The 19,340-nt window shown below is 36.3% G+C and overlaps 1 protein-coding gene across 3 annotated transcripts in view; it reads left to right on the top strand.

The window, feature by feature from the left end:
* BTBD9 (BTB domain containing 9) overlaps positions 1-19,340 on the top strand; it is a 502,020-nt gene that overhangs the window by 308,351 nt on the left and 174,329 nt on the right. For all 3 annotated transcript variants that reach the window (XM_074236844.1, XM_074236845.1, XM_074236843.1), the window contains one exon: positions 3,450-3,559. In XM_074236844.1, the coding sequence (XP_074092945.1) occupies positions 3,450-3,559 (110 nt within the window). The remainder of the gene's footprint in view (positions 1-3,449; positions 3,560-19,340) is intronic.

The following is a 19,340-nucleotide window of genomic DNA, read 5'->3' as shown; positions in this document are numbered from 1 at the left end:
ATATTTCTGGATGAAATAATAACTCTGTTTGAAATGTAAGCTCCTGAAGGGCAGAGACTTTCTTTTTTTCCCTACTTAGATTTGTATCTCTAGCACTTAGCATAGCACTTGGAACTTAGCATTTAATAAATGCTTTTTGACTGACTAGCTTATTCTCATATAACAAGCAAAAGAAAAAAAAAACTAAATTGAGGGTAACATTTTCCATTTCCTTAGATTGAAGATGCTTTTCTGTCTCAGTAAAATCAACTCCCTTCTTGTGAGTTGGGGAGAGTTCTAACCTCTCATAAAGGGAAAGTTCCTAGGAACTTCCATAATTAAACAACTCCTTCTTAGATTGCATTTGAAATTCAGCTTTTCACTGGAGAACAGAAGATGGCCCAGAGTTGTCAAAAGAAAAGGCAAAGGCAGAGTTGAAAACAGACTGTTGCACAAGGGCTTCCTGCCTACGGCATCCATCCTCATCAGAAATAGCCAATCTGTTGCATATCTGCCTTCCTCAGCACTGTTTAAGTTTTAATTATCTTCCAACTGTCTGTGATGGTGTAAAGGACCTTAGAGAGAACAAAGAATGTCTGTTATATTTTTCAGTCTTGATAAAGCCAAGTGCCAGCAATGCTGTTATAATCAATTTAAATCTGAGGTTAGCCATACATTTAAGAACTGATGTTGAAAATAAAAAAGGAAAGGAAAGGAAAATAAAATCTTAAACTTTAGCTTTTATTCAGAAATACTTATATGAAAGGAAATGTGTGTTATTACCTTTCATTGTTTAGGTCATAGCCAGACGCAAAATGATTTTTTTTCAAGGCAAGAGAATGAAATAAATGCCTCAAAATCTTTAATAACTTGGATCTGTGAACTGCCTCATTATATATTTGAAATATTTCAAACCAGAGAATCATCACTGGTTTGGCTCCATTAGAAAGTATTGCAGTTTAAATTTCTATAGAGAAAAGGAACCAAGCAGTCTGGGGGGGAGAGGTAGAGGGAAGGGCATTGTCTTAGTCAATCTTTCCATCATATTTTTGTAAACTGTGCAGTAGCTTATGGGGACATAGAGATTATTACAGAGTTGGAGTAATTAAACTTAAGGATGTTATATTTAACAGGCTAATCAAGAAATGTGATCTCTAGTAGTAAATTGCCAATTCGACTTTACTATTATGCATTGGAGATAACATATTCTACATTTATGTAACAGTTTTTAAAATCTAATGATGTCCCAGAATGCTTTACCTATCTGTTACTGTGATTTATCATAATCATCTTTAGGTTTGTAAAGTAAGTCATTTTGGCAACATTTTCCTTTTTAATTGATATTTTCCATTCACAGATTAGCTAGTTATTGTCAAGGAAATTGACCAATCTTTTCAACATGGAAGGTCAGGTTTAGTATTGTATGAAAAAAAGCAAAGTAAGTATCATGGAGAAGAATGTCAGCACAGGAGTATTTTAACAAGAAACTGAGAAGGGACTTCTCGGCCCTAAAACTTGATCCTTTCATGTAGGCCTTAGACATAAAGAGGTCTTTCTCCTATGGTAGAGACTTAAAAACCAGAAAATTTCCATGTGGGTCACCAGCCCCCAAATAGCTTTATGCAAAGAGCTCTACTTAGTTCATCCAGTATTGCTAGGAAAGTGCTCTCATCTAATTCCACCAAACCCCTCCCCCAACTTCATATGGTTTGCTGAGAGCGGCACTTCCACACTTTGTCACTGCCACATGCAGTTGAAAATTTGATCATGGTCGAGTTGCTGTGGGTTGAGAGAAATTTACAAAATTAGATTCTGGCCAAGGTGCCAAGTTTAACACCCCTTCCCTTCCAGAAAGCTGCCAACAGGGTTGTCACAGCCAATAATGGCTGAAATTCTGCACACTTTCTTTTCAAAACCCAGTAAATGAAACCCCCAAACCCAGTTAAATCAGCATAGCCTCCTCGAAGGCAACAGTACTGTTTAAGGCCGACCTTCTCCTTAGCCAAAAGGGTCTGGTCAGACAGCCAGATCCAGCAGCTGCCTTTGACTTGCTATGGAAAGAGTGGTGTCTCCCTGCTGTGGGTATCAGACCTCAAAGCAGCTTGTCTAAGAAAAACAGCATTTATATTGGTTTTGAAGATGAGTGAGCAGCTCATGTCGAGTAACAGATGGCTAAATGAGGTACACAGGGAATGCCCACAATTCAGGCTAGAAATGAGAGGTGGAATGGAAGAAAGATGGAGTGAAATAGCCCAAAATATAAAATCCAGAATAAATTGACTAGGAGCTTTAAAAAAAAATCAACATCTATATTATAAAGTTAACTTGGAATAATGAAAAAAATGAGAAAATCATTGCATTAGTGAATGGTATTAACTTGGAAGTAAAATGTTATCAGCTATATGGAAGGTTATTTTATATAACAAGATTTTACAAAAATGTTATCCATTCCTGTCTCTTAATTGAAACCTGTTCCTTTTATATGCACTTTTACTTCATTGTGGGTACTAGATAATAATTATCAGTTAATCAAGATAATAATTATCAGTTATTTTCCCTCAATTTAAAAATAAAATCCAGTAAGAATTGTCTGCTCTATTCCTGGTGGGATTGCATGGCACTCATCAGAGTGAATTTGTTTGTTCATTAACTTGTGAACTGTCTTGTCCCTTTGGAAAGTGAAGGGAACAGGCTGACCCAAGATTAATGCTGGTTTGTCAAAGGTGAAACATCCAGGGTAATACAAAGGGTGAAAAAGCCACAGTGTTCTTTGAGCTGCTCAATGAGACTGTACAGATTCCAGTTTTGGGCAGCAGAGAGGGAAGTCCAAAACGAAGAATGGATATTGCAAAGCCTAGTCTAGCTTTAATAATCATTTCCTATAATCAGGAAAGGGTTTCAGCAGAAATGAAGTTGGTGTCTCATGTGAGTATGAGGAGTTAATTTACCAAATAAGACTTAAAAACAAGATTAAAATACAAAGAAATGTATAGATAGTTTGAGTCTTTTAGGCTTAATTTTGTTTGTCTTTTAATTAAGAGATCAGCATTGATTTATTGTTTAACTCCAGTTAATAGAATCTTCTATTATGTTTGAAAATACTCAACTAGTTTATTTTGGGGGACATTCTTGCCACAAGTGGAATTAATTTTCAACTGCAAGTATCTTCTAGATATGTAACTTTATTTGATATCCTGGAGCTGAATTATTCAGGAACTTTTGATTTTCTAGGTTCATCAAATTCAACTTCTGCATAATTCTCAGGAAAGTGACATTTCTTTAGTTCTTTTTGGTTCACTTGAAGCTAAGTCCTTTGAAACAATCACGTTCATGGTCTTCTTTACTCTCTTCCTCTTGTGCATAGTGGTTTGCTATGATATATTTACCAAGTATATCTTATTCAGTCATCCTTAGATTGGTGGTGATAATTCATCATAGTAAACACATTTCTTTTTCTGCTTTTCCTTCAGGTATGTTCGAATAGTTGGGACGCACAACACAGTGAACAAAGTTTTCCACCTTGTGGCTTTTGAATGTATGTTTACAAACAAAACCTTTACTCTTGAGAAAGGTCTGATAGGTGAGTGGTACCATCTACATTATTCTTACTTGTTTACATGTGTTTTTTTTCAAATATATAAAATTATTTCAGCTCTTCCTAACCTAACCTTTTTTGGTAAGCTTTGAAGTAATACCCAGACACTCAGAAAATCTGGTTAATTCTGTTGTTATATGACTGAATGACATGGGAGTTTAGTAGTATTAATAATAATCAAAATACTAATTGTTACAATTATTCCTGAAACTTTTACAAAAAAGAAATTCCTATATTATGCTAGCAAATGAGAGTTTAATTTACTGATTTATCATTTATCTATATTTGCTGTGGGTAGACTACCTTTGATATATTAATGATGCCTTTTAAGATGATTTTTCTCTATTTCATTTTAAGTAAAGCTAAGAAGAAAGTTTTTGTGCAATTAATCATATTATTCATCTTTTCTCAAACAACTCAGGATGTGATGCATTTTGGACAGAGACACAAGAGAGATAAAGAAAGACATAGAGAGATAAAGTTTAAAGATTGAGTGGGCTGCTGCCTGCCTTATTCATTGAGAGATTGCCTCTTTTTCCAGAATAACTGAAGTTTAGGGAGTTCTACAAAGTCCATATTGGTCTTTGTAATTTCAGATGTGTCTTTTCCCATCCAAACTGGTCCCTTTCTAACTCTCCCTCTCATGCATTCATCAGATTACGGTAACACCTTTTTACAATTAGAATTCCAAATGTTCAACTTTTAGGTTGGCTCCTTTCAAAATAACCCATCCTTTTCCATTATTTTCTATAGGATCTACAGAGGGCACAAGTTGAGAGTAGAATTATTTGCCTTTACTTCCCAAATATTTTTAATTTTATAGGATGTTTAGATTTGAGCAGGAAAGAATGTATGGTTTAAGAATTACTTACTCTCTTCTGACTGACCTAGGGCTTTCCCCTACTCTAACCCTCAAAGTATGATTTTGCAATTAGAGGACTAAGTGCCCTAGATATTTTTCTAGCTGCTAGGAAAGTTACAAATATAATTAAAACATTGACCTTGCCCTCTTAAAGCTTTCAAAGTGTGAGGATGACGAGGGATTAATGGTGGAGAGACTAGTTAGCTGTGGAAGTGGTTCAATCAAGTTGTAATAAGGATACCACTAGGGTAGTAGTGACCATAGAAAGTAGGGAAGACTTGAGAAATCAAAGAGGAAAAATAAATAGGATGTGGTCATTGATTTCTTTTAAGTGGGGGGGGGGGAGAAACAAAGATGTCACTAAGATTTCAGGTATAAGTGAAAGTTGAATAGCTGTATGATGAGGAAGTTCAAGGAATCAGTTTTAGAGATATGGTTATTAGAAGGAGGTCATCTGGAATCAAGCTTCTTTCCATATTTAAAAGAGAATTTAAAAGAGAATAAAGAGAATGAAAGTCATCTACTTTCCTCTGTACATAGTATTCTCAGAGATAATGGATAAAGAAGAACCTTTTATTCATTAACTTGAAGTTATTCCATAAATTCTTTGGGATGTTGGTGCACATGATTGTGGAAACTATGATTATCATGGAAGTAGAATAAACAAAGAACTTCTCTGACAGAATAGTTACTAATGAAAAGAAGAAAATTGTAACCATTCACAGTGAGGAATACAATCAGTGGCTTGCATATTTTAACCAAACTGAACTGGTCAGCATTATTGGATGACTAATAGATATAGACCTATGGGAGGCTGGGAAAAAAGGTCTCAGTAATCCAGGAAGTTCTTTGGGTAGCTTGTAAAACACTATTCTCTCAGACCTTTTTTTTGGTGAAGCTAAAAGGATTGACTGAAGTTAGCTCTGTAATCATCTGCTTGTCATCATTCCTCACCCAAATGGGAACAGTGGTACAGGTAAGCAATGTTTATGCACTCACTGGCAGATGACCTGCATTGAAATCACATCTGTCCCTTATTTTTAATATTTTCTCAAATAAAAGCTTTCCCCCTGTACTGGACAGATGGGTAAAGGTGCTGTGATGGCATCATGCTAAGAGTACAGAGATTTCATTGTCCTCCAACTGACATTGCTACTCTTTGGTGTTATGTTTGTTTAGCTTGAGGTGCTTTGTGAATGAACTTTGATGTGTGTGTGTGTGTGTGTGTGTGTGTTCTCTTGCCCTCCCTTCTTTTAGTCCTCACACAAACTTCCCTATACACTAGCTGTAAATAAATTTTATTTGTCATGTATCCACCACATGAGGCTTATCCAGAAGAGCTGGAATGTATTATGTTTTTTGTTTGTTTTAGTATCAGCTTGTGGTCTAGACTTTTTTTGAGGATCTTATCCTGTCTAGGAGGGATACTGAAAAATAATGCTCAAATTCTGTGATATTCATCATAATCATAAAGGAAGATAAATATGACCAAATCTTCAGTTTGATATGAAAATTATTGTCATATGCATTCTATAAACTGCTCCTCAGCCTCTCAAAAGATAGTTACCTTTTTTATTCTTTCCTCTACTTAATATCTTTTTAGTTAATATAAGATTTTTTGCTGATTGACAGAAATCTGCCTTCTCTCTCTCTCTCTCTCTCTCTCTCTCTCTCCCCTCAAACCCCCCCCCTCCCAAGAGAACCACTTTTGCAAACATGTAGAGTCAAGCAAAATAAATTTCCATGTTGACCATGTCCGAAACATTTTTTGTCTCTTTTTATAATCTGAATTCTTCGCCTCACTCTCAGGAGGTTGTTAGCAAGTTTCATCATTTATTTTCTAGACTCATGGAGTCAGATTCCAGGAGACATTAGGTTAGAATATGGTGAGATTTGGAGTCTGGAAAGAACCAGTGGTCTCCTGGTTCTGCTTACTTCACTTTGGATACAAGCCTTCTAGGTTTCTCCAAAACCATCCTCTTCTTTCTTTCTTACAGCATAATAATGTTCCATCACATTTATATACTATAATTTGTTCAACTGTTTCCCAATTTCCCCTTCACTTTTCAATCTTTGGTACCTCAAAAAGAGCTATATATTTTTTTCTTTCATAGTTTATTTTGATAGACAACCTTCTCAATCCCCCTCCCTCTGATTCCTCTTTCTAACTTTTCTCCTTTCTATAGTTTTTCCCTGTTAAGTACAGACTTGAATTAGAGAGAGAGAGAGAGAGAGAGAGAGAGAGAGAGAGAGAGAGAGAGTGTTTGTGTGTGTGTGTGTGTGTGTGTGTGTGTGTGTGTGTGTATACACACACACTTCCCTCCTTTGACTAAATCAGATGAGAATAAGGTTCAAGAGTCAGCCACTCTCCCCACTTCTTCCTCCTTGTTTGAATTTACTACTTCTTGAACACCCTAATTCTCTGATAATTTTTCTTAACTTTTCTTTCTCCCCGCCCCCCACCCTTGCCAGGAAAGAATGTAATTGGCTAAAAGATCAAGTGAAACATAAAAGAATTCATCTAAAAGATCAACTCAGAAGAAATTTTAGGGACAAAAAGATTTTTTTAAGTATAGCTATAATGTGTATGTTTAGTATATATTGTAGTGTAGCAGAAGTGAAGGGAAAGAATACAGGTGATTGGAAGCCACTGATCCCCAAAGAAGGAATCAGCAATATCAAGCACATAAGCCTCCATTCTATGAGAGCATGAGCAGTAAAGAAAAGTCTAGGAGCATGAGAGTTTACCTGAGGGATCACACTCTCCAAGAATGGGCTAGCTTTACCTGAAGACAAGCAACTCAACTAAGTAGAAGGTGAGATTTTAAGGAGTCTGCAAGTAGATGTAGGTGGGAGGGCAGATAGCTCAGAGAACAGAAATGAGGTAATGAGGGGTATATTGAAGAGAGTTCAAAGTAGTTCAAAGACTTAATCCTTTCTGACCAGCACAGAGATCCATTGTTTTGTTGATAGGGGTTTCTGGGAGTGGTAAAATACTTAAAGACACTAATCTCAATAACTTGAACAATGGGATGGGGTAGGGGAAGATCCATGGTCAATATAAAGGGAACAGATTAACTAGTAAACATATTTCTCTATCTAATATGTCCCCTATTTCAGTATAGTCCCCTTCCCAGTCTTCTTTTAAGATTATCAAAATAAAAAACAACCCATTCTTGACTTTCTAATTAGATTCTCTTGATGACTCCTGATGATGATAGATTAAGTCCTGCATTCAAATCCAGCTTTAGACACTAGTTAGGTGACCTTGGGCAAGTTACTTCACCTCTGTCTCTTATAATTGTTCATTCATGTTTACCTTTTTAAGCTTCCCTTAAGTCCTTTGTTTGAACTTAAAAGTTTTTTATGTATCTCTGGTCTTTTCATCAGGTCTTCTTGGAAGTCCTTTTTTTTTTCCCAGTAAGATTGTTACTCAGTTTTTCGGGTTAAGGCATTCTTGGCTATAATCCAGACTCTGCTCCTTTGCATTGTTGGCTGCTAAATTATGTGTGATTCAGACTGTGGTTCCTGGATACTTGAATTTTTTTTTTTCTTTTTGCTTGCTTTAGTATTTTTCCTTTGATTGGAAAGATCTGAATTTTAGCTATATTGTTCCTGGGAGAATACCTGATGGGATGTCTAGGCTGCTCCTGGTGCTGCTTTCATGGGAGTATAGTTATTTCAGGATCTCAGGGACAGCTCAGACTGGGAATTGTAGACTTTCGGGGCTCCCAAGTTGTCCAGTCTAAGGTAATCTTCCTGCCACCTCTCTAATCTGAGTTCCTCAAATTCTTGACTTGGCTGTAGAGCCAGGCTTGTTTCCTTTGTGTTTCTATTAAGCCCTTATCAGCCAGCTGGAAAGTTCTACTGGTTTAGAGGAAGAGACCTATAAACTTCTCTTTGGTCTGGGATTCTTGCCCTGATTATTCCTCTGCAGGCTGCAGTTTGGGCCAGAAATTGGAAAGGAGATCGCATTCTGCTTCTGAGGTCTGAGCTGTTTGCTGCTGCCTCTGGGCCTAGAGCTGTGGTTTGCTTCTGAACTCATTCCTCATGCTCGCTTCGGCAGCACATATACTAAAATTGAACTCATTCCTCACTGGGTATGTCGCCTGGGTACATCACTGCTTAGGATCCCTTCTTAATCCACCATGGATTATATAATCCAGACCTGAATCTGGGTAATGAAAGGCAAAGCTACAAGTTGCTAGCCCCTTTCCTAACCCCTGGACAAGGTGGTGAGGCCCTGGGAACTCTTCCCAGAACAGACTGGATGCTTCTTGCTAATGGACCCCTGTCTGTCTGGCTATGTTGGCCTGACCTGGACAGATGGTTCTCTGGGATTTCTTAGATTTCTTGATAGGATTTAGTCAGCTAAGGTTTCTAAAGCTGACTTGGAGGAGTTTTTTGGGAAGGAACTTGCTACTCTGCCACCTTGGCTTTACTTCTGCAGCAGTTTCCTTTCAGAAAGCCAGTTCTCAAACTCTAAGCACCAAATTCAGCATGTAGACAGCACTTTGACTAACTTTATTTCATTACTTAACTATTACTTATTATTATTATTTTATTACTTAAAATGCAAATTGCTTATAACTCAGCAACTGTTAAAGCCATACAAGTAGTTTCACTACAGTTTCAGTTCTGGCAAATTTTTAGGAAATGAAGTTGAAAAATCAATATGCCTTTAGTTCTGGCAGGTTTTTCCTTTACTAATTCCCCAATGACTGGCTCCATAACCTCAAGAAGGTCATTCTACTTCTCTGCCTCCTTTTTTCTCATCTGGGAAAGGAAGGGTACCGGGGTTATGGTGTTCCTTTCAGCTCTAAAATGTGACTCTCCTCTAAGTCTGACTTTATAAATTCACAGTTGTAGATTAGCCCATTTCCTCTGATACATCCATAAAATCCTTTAGAATATACCTTTAGGGAGGGAATGGGAGACTATTAAGACTTATGTTTATTTAGTACAAACATTAAAGTACTTGCCACAGACATTAGATCATCCCTATAGAGATTTTATCTCATAGATAGTAAGTCCCCCTCTCTTACCATCAGTCAGTTAGCAAACATTGGGTTAAATGCCTTTTGGGCACTGTGCTAAACCCTGGGGATTAAAAGAGAGACAACATACAAACTACTATCTATCTATCTATCTATCTATATATATATATATATATATATATGTATATATGTACATATATATACAGTAAGAAATGGGAAACAACCTAGAGGAGAGGCCTGAGGAAGAAAATAGGTAGAAGCTGTCTGAGGGGAAGGGAGTCAGGATCTATTAAGTACCTGCTCTGTAGCAGACACTGTGCTCAGCACTTTACACATTTGATCCCTCAGATCATGCTGAAAGTCCCGCAGATATACTGAGCAAAGCCTGAGTCTATACCCAGAACTTAGTTTTCATTTACTAGCCCAGAAAAATCAGAGAAGAATAACACCATTGATTTTGATCCATTAAGATTATTGCTTTGGGGGCAGCTATGTGGCGCAGTGGATGGAGCACTGGTCCTGGAGTCAGGAGTACATGAGTTCAAATTTGGCCTCAGACACTTAAAAATTACCTAGCTGAGTGGCCTTGGACAAGTCACTTAATCCCAGTGCCTTGCAAAAAAATAAACAGCAAAAAAATTATTGCTTTAGCCACTGGGTCTTCTCTTAAGAATTCCATCTTGTTAATGGCCCTTGTTTTGCTTCTGTTTCTTTAAAAATCACTGGGCTGGATCTATCAGAATAAGCAGGGTATTTAAGAATTAACTCAACTAGTATTTATTGAGCACCACCAAGTGAAAAACATAGTACTGGCTTCTCAGATATTAGTAGTGTAGATACCATGAAAACATGGTCCTTGTCTTCAGTATACTTAATCATATTTTGAGGTAAAGCAAGGAATGTATGTCTTTAGAAAAATGTATACCTGTGTGGAATGATTCACTAGTCAAGTTTGACATCTCTTACCTCGTGAAAAAGTATTGTATTGTTCTTAGAAGTATTCAAATCCTATTAGGTAACAACATATTTATTTTATATGGATATAGTAAACTTGTGATTCTGGTTGCTCTATCAGGCAAGAAAAACTGAAACAAACAGATTTCAAAATGTTTTGAACAAATTAGTAGAGAATAGCCATAATGGGTTATTGTTTAGACACTGTCAAGGACCAAATATTGAATTACAATAAGCATGAATTTGACCCAGGATGAAAAAAATTTTTATTCTTATGACAATCAGATGATGTACTGGCAAGATCATATTGTACCAGATGCTGCTGAGTTAGCTGAAGTGGAAGCAAGCAAATAGCATTGGGTAAAACCTGAATTTATTGATTTGCCATTTGTTTCAAATTGTGGTACCCAGCAACTAGTAGTGCTGACTTATAGGGAGAAGCAGATTAGATAATACCATCATTGATGTCATCGTGGCATCCTGTCAGAGCTCTCTCATAGAGTAATAAAGGTGTTTAAGGAGGGATTCCTTCCTCTCCCTCCCACCCCCAATAAAATATAGTCATTTTTTTTGGTGACTGCTGAATTCTCCAGAATTACTTGAGAAATCATCTATAATCTTAAAGATTCATCAAAAGATGAAAGCATATTTCAAACCAGCTCTTAAGACATTATTATTTTGTTATTCAAAAATTAAATTTTACTTTCTTCTCTCCATGCATATGATTGTTTTCAGGTAGTAGAGTGTAATCTCCAATTTATTCACTATATTTTATTTATATTTATAATTATTTACATGTTGTCTCCCTCATTGGATTGTGAGCTCCTTGAAAATATTTTTTATCCAGAGCTTAGTACAATGTCTGAAATGTTATTAGGTGCTTAATAAATGTTTATTGATTGACTAACTGTAACCTTTGGCTTTGAAGACTTGGTGGACTTGCAATCCAAATATGTCCTCTCCTACTAGGCACATAGCCCAACATAATGGGGCTTAGGTGTGTTACTTATTGGTGCGAGTAAAATTTAGTCATCATATTTCAGAAGCTTGTCCCTGACAGGTACATCATTCTGAGGCAGTAATCTTTTGAGGTTTACTGACCTTGTTAACATTGGAAAGACTTGTATGTTTCTTTTTTATTAACATTAGATAGTTAAAAGCAGAAATAGGTACAGTGCTTTGAGAAAGTATACTTGAAAATCACAACATTACCTGTGGTAAAATTACCATAAAACCTGCATGGTGCTCTTACAGGAAATTACTTGAATGTTGCCCTCCTAATGACAGGAAATGACAGTCTGTGTTTCCAGGAGACCATGATGGAGCCAACTAAAATTTGTAATAAAGTGAATTGTAAAATGTAAGTGACTCAAGTGAGATATAAAAGTGCAGAAGGTGGCAGAATGTTCAAAGCAGAGTCTTTTAGAAATGATTATGTAAAATATTGGAATGCCTGAGCTAGATGCTTCCAAAATGTAAATTTACTGATGTCTAATAGGTCCTGTTATCCCAAAGGAGACAAAAAGAGAAGGACAAACCCTCTCTACCAAGAGTAGTTCATGAGGCAGTGACTAACATTTTTGCCTTTGCAAAGGAAACTAAAAGTTGATGATACCCCTCCTGGAGGGCACAGCCTTGCAGTGAAGGGTCCTGGCCTCTACAGTTTTCCTTTTCTTATTCAAACAACCCAGGAAGCCAAACTACCCATCAAGGGTAATTTTTTAAAGTGGCTCTTTGGTGAATTAATGTACAGTTGATGTCTGTTGTAAAAATTGTAAGCATGGAGCAATAAAACCTTCCCAGTGAGCTGTGGGAACACATTAAAAGGTATATGATTGGAGAGATTCTAATTTTATCAGAATAATTTTAATATTAATGATGTATTTGAAAGAACACTACAGTGTTACAGGAAAAGCATAGGATAAGTAGTTGAAAAACAATTGTTCTGCTATGCCCAAAGGGCAACAAAAATGTGCATACCCTTTGATCCAGCAATACCACTACTGGGCCTATACCCTGAAGAGATGATGAAAAAGGGTAAAAACATCATTTGTACAAAATATTCATAGCAGCCCTGTTCATGGTGGCAAAGAATTGGAAATCAAGTAAATGTCCTTCAGTTGGGGAATGGCTTAGCAAACTGTGGTATATATATGTCATGGAACACTATTGTTCTATTAGAAACCAGGAGAGATGGGAATTCAGGTAAGCCTGGGGGGATTTGCATGAACTGGTGCTGAGTGAGATGAGCAGAACCAGAAAAACACTGTACATCCTTAAAAGCAGCATGGGGGCAATGATCAACTTTGATGGACTCATTTCAGCAGTGCAATAATCAGGGACAATTTGGGGCAGTCTGCAATGGAGAATACTATCTATATCCAGATAAAGAACCATGGAGTTTGAACAAAGTCCAAGGCCTATTTCCTTTAATTTAGAAAAAAAAATTGATATCTTATTGTCTGATCTTGTTATCTCTTATACTTTATGTTTCTTCTTTAAGGATATGATTTCTCTCTTATCACACTCAATTTGGATCACTGTATACCATGGAAACAATGTGAAGACTGACAAATTGCCTTCTGTGGGGGGAGGAGTGAGGGAAGTAAGATTAGGGGAAAAATTGTAAAACTCAGAATAAATAAGATCTTTAATGGAGAAAAAAACAATTGTTCTGTTGTCTACAGTAGCACCCAATATTATATAGTTGGTTCTATTGCATACAATAACAACCATATTTTGTGAATGATCTCAGCAGTCCAAAGATCCATGACAGTTCTACAGGACCTATGATGAAAAATTCTACCTACCTCCAAAGCAAAATTAATAGAATCAGAATGCAGATCAAAGAATACTTTTTTAATAACTTTTTTTCTTGGAGTTTTTTGTTTTCTTTTACCACGTGACTGATATTGAAATATATTTTGCATGAACAAATTGCTTTCTTTCTAAAGGAAAGGGAAGAGGAGAAAGTCAGGAGAGAATTTGGAACTTAAAATATTAAAAGAAACAGAATTTAGAAATTGTTTTGCATGTAATTGGAAAAAAAATTTAAAAACCTAACAAATCCTGGTTTTACATTGTGTATGATATTGGGTGGGTGATTTGGCTAACCTCCTAAAGTCTGAATTCCCCTATCCATAAAGAATAATGCTAGTTGAACTTGTAAGTTTCTTATCAGTTCTTAAATTCTTTTAATTTTTGACTTACCACAGCTTTGAGGGAGTTATAAACACCATATCGGTTGCATAGACTAACTAGGCAAAATTAACCCATATTTTGAGACTCAGAGGTTAAACAGATACGTAATTGATTAAGAAGCAAAAGGAGTCCTGAGGCATTTCCTTTTTCTCCCTAATGAGAGACTGATGATCTGATACCAGGTCATTGTTTTCAGGTTCATTAGGTAATGGTTTGCTTCAGTTCAGTTGTCAAGCTGAAGTTTAGTGCCATCAGCAATGGCCTGGCAAGTATAAATTTTGAGTCCTAAAGTGAAATGTCTAAAATAATGTAAATAATTCCTTTTATTTCCTTTACTTCCCTCTGCTACAGTAGAGTGTATTATTCTTGCCTTTTATTTTATTTCCTTTCTTATTGCTTCTTTCTCTTTCCTCTGTGGTTTTTAAATAAAGTTCAGTTCATTTATTATGTATAAAGTTCTAGGATAACTAAAATGAAAAATTACAGAGTCCCTGCCCTCAAGGAGCTCACATTAGAGTAGTCTTGGCAGGAATAATAGGGAAAGGATTGGGATACAACTCTTGATCTTGTTTGCCCTCATAGTTCTCTGATCCTGGTGTTTAGAGTGAAGGTAGAAAATGTGGATGTGGCCAAGAGAAAGGTGGTAGATGTAAGGAAAGTAGGAGGTGGCCCTGGCCCAGCAATGTTAAAAAAAATCTTTGATATCCTGGTGAGGAAAAACCCTTTAAAAGATTCCTTTAAGAGAAAGAAGATACTCACCAGGATACCAAGGATCTCTACTTGAGGAAGAGAAAAATTATGATCCTTGGTTCTGTGGTTTAGATCTGACTCCATACTGTATGTGGTTTTGCTTTATTGTGTTTCTTAATTCTTCATCAAATCATTTTTCATTTGTCTAATGAAGCAGTACATGTGGGCTATATCATCTGTCAGACCCTTAAGTACCTGGCATGTATAGACTACATGTCAGTTAAATTGAGATTAGGAGCCTGACAAATAAGCAATAAAAGCTAAAAGACATGACTTCTTACCGTAGATTGGCCACAACAATTTTATATCTGTGTTTTATATATTGATGTTTTGCATAACAAACAATTAACTGACTATTTTTGACATTTGAAAGTTAATATGATGGCAGGTATAAAGCAGACACTGTAAACATCGCTCAAAAAAAGGAGTATTAAATGGCTATTGGTTCTAGGTTAGGACCTAATTATTCCTTATAGTGTGCTCCTTGCCTTTTTAGTACTAGTTTATGGTTCATTTTCTTGATAAACAAAGTAATTGATATAAATGAATGATTCATATAAAATTGTTTCCCAACTGCAGAATTTTGTGCTGAAAGAATAATTTTCCTCATGGCACTTTACTGTTAATTTTTAAATGGATAAGTTTGATAATCTCTCCTCTGCAAGAAAAAATGGTAGTTGAGTCACCTGTCAGAACTGATACAAATGAAAGACACAGAAGGAAATGACTAATGATCATTTTAATAAAACAGCACGTGGATTTTTTAATAGCTTTAAACAGGAGATTTATATTTTGAAATGCAAGAAAAGTATCTTTGCAAATAGAGATCTTGATCAGCAGGAAAGCTAAGTGTAGTGTTTTGCTATAATTGAAAATCTTCTAACTCCATTTCCCATCTCCCAGTTCTCTGACAGCTACACCTACAAAATCTGGTAAGTTCACTCTATATCCCTACAAGAGAAGTGAAACTAAAGGAATTGGAGATGGAAGGGAGTTTAGAAATTATCTGGTTCAACCCCCTCATTTAGGAAATGGGAAGACTTGAAACCCTTAAAGGTGAAATGATCATAATGATTTGCAGATCTGAGCTTCAAAACCAGGTCCTTTGACTTCAAATCCAGGATCCTTTTCATTCTGCTAAGTCCTCTTTACAAAGAGATTTTTGAGGTTCAGAAATCTGATGTTATTCTTTCCTGTTGATGGGAGCCAAGTGTTTATTGAACCTCCATTATGTTCCTGGGGTTGATAGTCAGTATTCTAAAAATCCTCTATATAACCTGACACTATTGAAAATCTCTCTTTAGAAAATGTCAAACTCTGCAAGCATAGGGGCTCTGTAGCCTGCTGGGAGGTCTAGGTTGAAATCATTGGCCATCTGATTTGAAGAACCTGTTTTCAATGATATGTTTATCTCCATTGACACTGCTCTGTGCTGTACTTTCTTTCCACTTCTACATACTGTAACAAAGGAAATAAACACAACTAAAGTGGACAAATATTAGAAGAGGACATAAAAGTATTGTGTTCAACTTATCCCCTTGAACCTTGGTGTGTGTGTGTGTGTGTGTGTGTGTGTGCATTTGAAAATAAAATTAATGACCATTAACTTTTTTTGTCACTCTGATACTTAATTTAAAAAAAAATCAGATGCACAGCAAAAGAAAATTCGGTGAAATGAAGAATTTTCCCAGTGCTGTTATCTTTGGCAATTTTATTACATGGAACTTTTTATACATCCAGCATTCCAAGGGTGGTTTGCTGTCCAGCTTAATGTCATCCCTTCACTGAATGGATTGGTTCCCCCCCCTTCCCTTTTCTCTCTAACTACTTTTGAAAGGTTAGCCTTTCTTGAAAGTAGTACAGGTTTTCCCAGCAACATGTCAGCTTGGTGATGAGTACACCCTAAGGAAATTATGAACATTTCAAGATCGTCTAAATACTGTTGGGACTTTGCTTTTCCTTCTCCTCCCCCCTATTTTCATACCTCTGTGAAGAATTGAACACCTTCATAGACAGTTCTCTCCCCTCCAGCCAGTTTTACATCAGAATTGATAGCCTATTTGAAATTATGTTTTGGGAAAGAAGGGAATTGGTGGAAGGGAAATAACTTGCTTATTCCAGTGTAAACAGTCACACAAGCTATCCTATTCCCAGAATAATGCACCTATTCCAGAAGGCAAGCAGTGGGCGGATCTTTTTTTGTTTAATAAAAGGACTCCAAATAACCACTGTACTGTGAGCCACAGAGTCTTCTTTAGCTTAATGGCTCAAATGATGCTGATCTGATTCAGTGGGTTAGAATTTGCTGTCCCCAGCAAATATCGACCAGAAGGAACTGCCTTCTCTGTTACTCTGAATTAGCCAGCTGCATATGACAGTAGCAGGTGTTAATAGTTTTCATAGGTCAGTTGAAATGTTGCTCTCTTTCCTTTACAATTTTAAGTAGCTTTGTTGGGAGAAAAGTCTCTATCTCTGCATAGCACCCAAATCTGAAATGCTGACACCATCATGTACTTTGCCCATGTGAGGGGGAAAAAAGCTGTCCTCCATGAAACACCCTTTCTCAGAAGATTTCCAAGTGTTTTTATAGATATCATCTCCTTTATTTTCTCAAGATCCCAAGAAAGTAGGATTATTCTTCTTGTTTTATAAAGAGACTGAGGAACAATAAAGATAAATAGCATCCTGAAATCACTACAGTATAGTCAGCAGCACGCCAAAGATCACATACCAAATCTAGCTAAGACTAGAATCTAGATTGCTAACTTCCCAGTCCACTGCCTTCCCAAGTGTTATTTCCAATATGTAAAAAGGATGGGGACAAAAGTATATTGCAGGAATTGTTTCTATTCAGTAGAAAGAGAGCTAGAATTCAAGAATAATCAGTATTTCCTAGAGGAAATATTTATGGTAAAATGTCATTTAGGAAATCTCTATTTTTCCATAGCAGTATAAAATGTTAAAAAAAGAATTTCTAGTTAATTTATAATATATCAGGATTTTCTTAACTTTTGTTTTATGGAAAAGATGTTTTACCAAATTTATTATAAATTTGTTTTTAAAAATTGTATGATTTCTAATATCCCAGCCTGGCAGATTAACATTGACCTTCAAATTGGTGTATGAATAGTGTTTCACTGAATATTTATACTTCTACTATTTACCATAAAACTGCCCATGAAATATGATTGCCTTTATGATCACTTTATTATATGCCCTTAAGATCACTTTAAAGAAACTCATGGGGGTGACTAGGTGGTGCAGTGGAGAGAGCACTGGCCCTGGAGTCAGTACCTGAGTTCAAATCCGGCCTCAGACACAGCTGTGTGGCCTTGGGCAAGTCACTTAACACCATTGCCTTGAAAAATCTAAAAAAAAAACACAAAAACCTCATGGCTGTTTGTCTTTGAAGCTTTGTGTCTAAAGACAGAAATTACTGAACACTTCCTTCAGGAGGCATAGAATAAGGCATTGCTCAACTTACATAATACTAGTCGCAAATGTAAGTTTTCAAAGACACCTTTTTCATCAGGTAACTTACAGAGGGGCTTCTTCCATCAGAAAGTAAATCTAATCTCTTGTTTTATAGACACTTTTCCCACAAACTGACTGTTGTGCCAGGCACTATGCTAAGTAATGGGGATACCAAAAAAAAGGAGTTTAAAATCTAATGAGGGAAGACAACTAGGAAATGAAGAGAGAGTAATTGATTAAAATAGGGTTTCAAATTTTGGAGGAGATAATGGGGACATGCATTGGACACGACTGGGGTGGGGGGTACAAACAAACTCTACCCATGATAACAGAGGAAAGGCTCTAGAACTAAGAAGGATTGTGGAAAGGTGCCCTGTAGAAAATAGGATTTTTAGTTGGATCTTGGAGGCAGCCAGGGGGAAGAAATGAAGAAGGGAGAGCATTCCAGGCCCAGGGGAGAATGCCTGAAACTAAGAGATAGAATGTCTTGTTCACAGAATAGCCAAAAGGCCAGTGTCACTGGATCAAAGAGAATCTAGTGAGAAGTAGTAAGGTGTAAGAAAACTAGAAAAGTAGGGTGAGCTGGCTTATAAAGTCCTTGAGATTCAGGATCCCAAGCTGTTGATTCTTCTGCTGTCTTTCCTCTCAATCTAAAGAAACTTGTATGGAACAAAACCCAAGAGAATATGGTTGGTGCCCAGAAAAGTATTCTGTGTACCTGAATGCTGTTTTGCAAACATAATTGATGATATAACAAGGAATAAAACTGTTCTCAGATGATGGATCCTGCTCTGTTGGCCACTAGTTGAAAAAGACCTTTGATCAATCAACAAACATTTGTTAATGTAAACACACAGTAAACTGTGTGTCAGGTAACATTCTAGTATTACAAAGAAAGGCAAAAACTCATGTAGAAATATTCTCAGTGCAGATCTAGTTCTGAGAGAAACATTTGCTATTCCCTGGACAAAGTAAATTATATTGTAGTTAAGTAACTTAGCTACTTTAAGGTTTTTAAGAGAAACTTAACTTTTTTCAGTTTTTAGTGCATTTTGTTTGTTTTGGTTTTTGTTGTTTTTTGATATTTTGGTTTTCCAATTGCATGCTTTATTTATATATTATACATATATTTCATATACATATATATGTTTATATTATATATATAATATGTATATGTTATATATATAAATTTCATCCACTTGTATATTTATAAGTTACACATTTACCATCTTCCTTTCCCACTCCCATCCCCTTAAGTAGTGGACAGTCTAGTAAAAGTTGTGCAATGTACATTTGTGTTTAACATGTTAACATATTAGTCTTTTGTGTGTGAGGACTTAGGACTAAAGGTAAAGAAAGAAAACCCTGGAATAGGAAGGAAAAAATTAGATATTCTAAAAAGTGAACGTAGTGTCCATTCAGATTCTGTGGGGGGGTTTTTCCTGTTGTTTTGTTTTATTTTCTTCTGGATGTGGAAGATATTGTCCATAACAGGTTTCCCAGGGCTGTCCCCAGGTTATCCCAGATT

The sequence above is a fragment of the Macrotis lagotis genome, chromosome 5 (assembly GCF_037893015.1).
Source record: "Macrotis lagotis isolate mMagLag1 chromosome 5, bilby.v1.9.chrom.fasta, whole genome shotgun sequence".
NCBI lineage: Eukaryota > Metazoa > Chordata > Mammalia > Peramelemorphia > Peramelidae > Macrotis > Macrotis lagotis.
The sequence above is the reverse complement of the archived record's forward strand: the minus strand, read 5'-3'. Positions and strand labels throughout refer to the sequence as shown.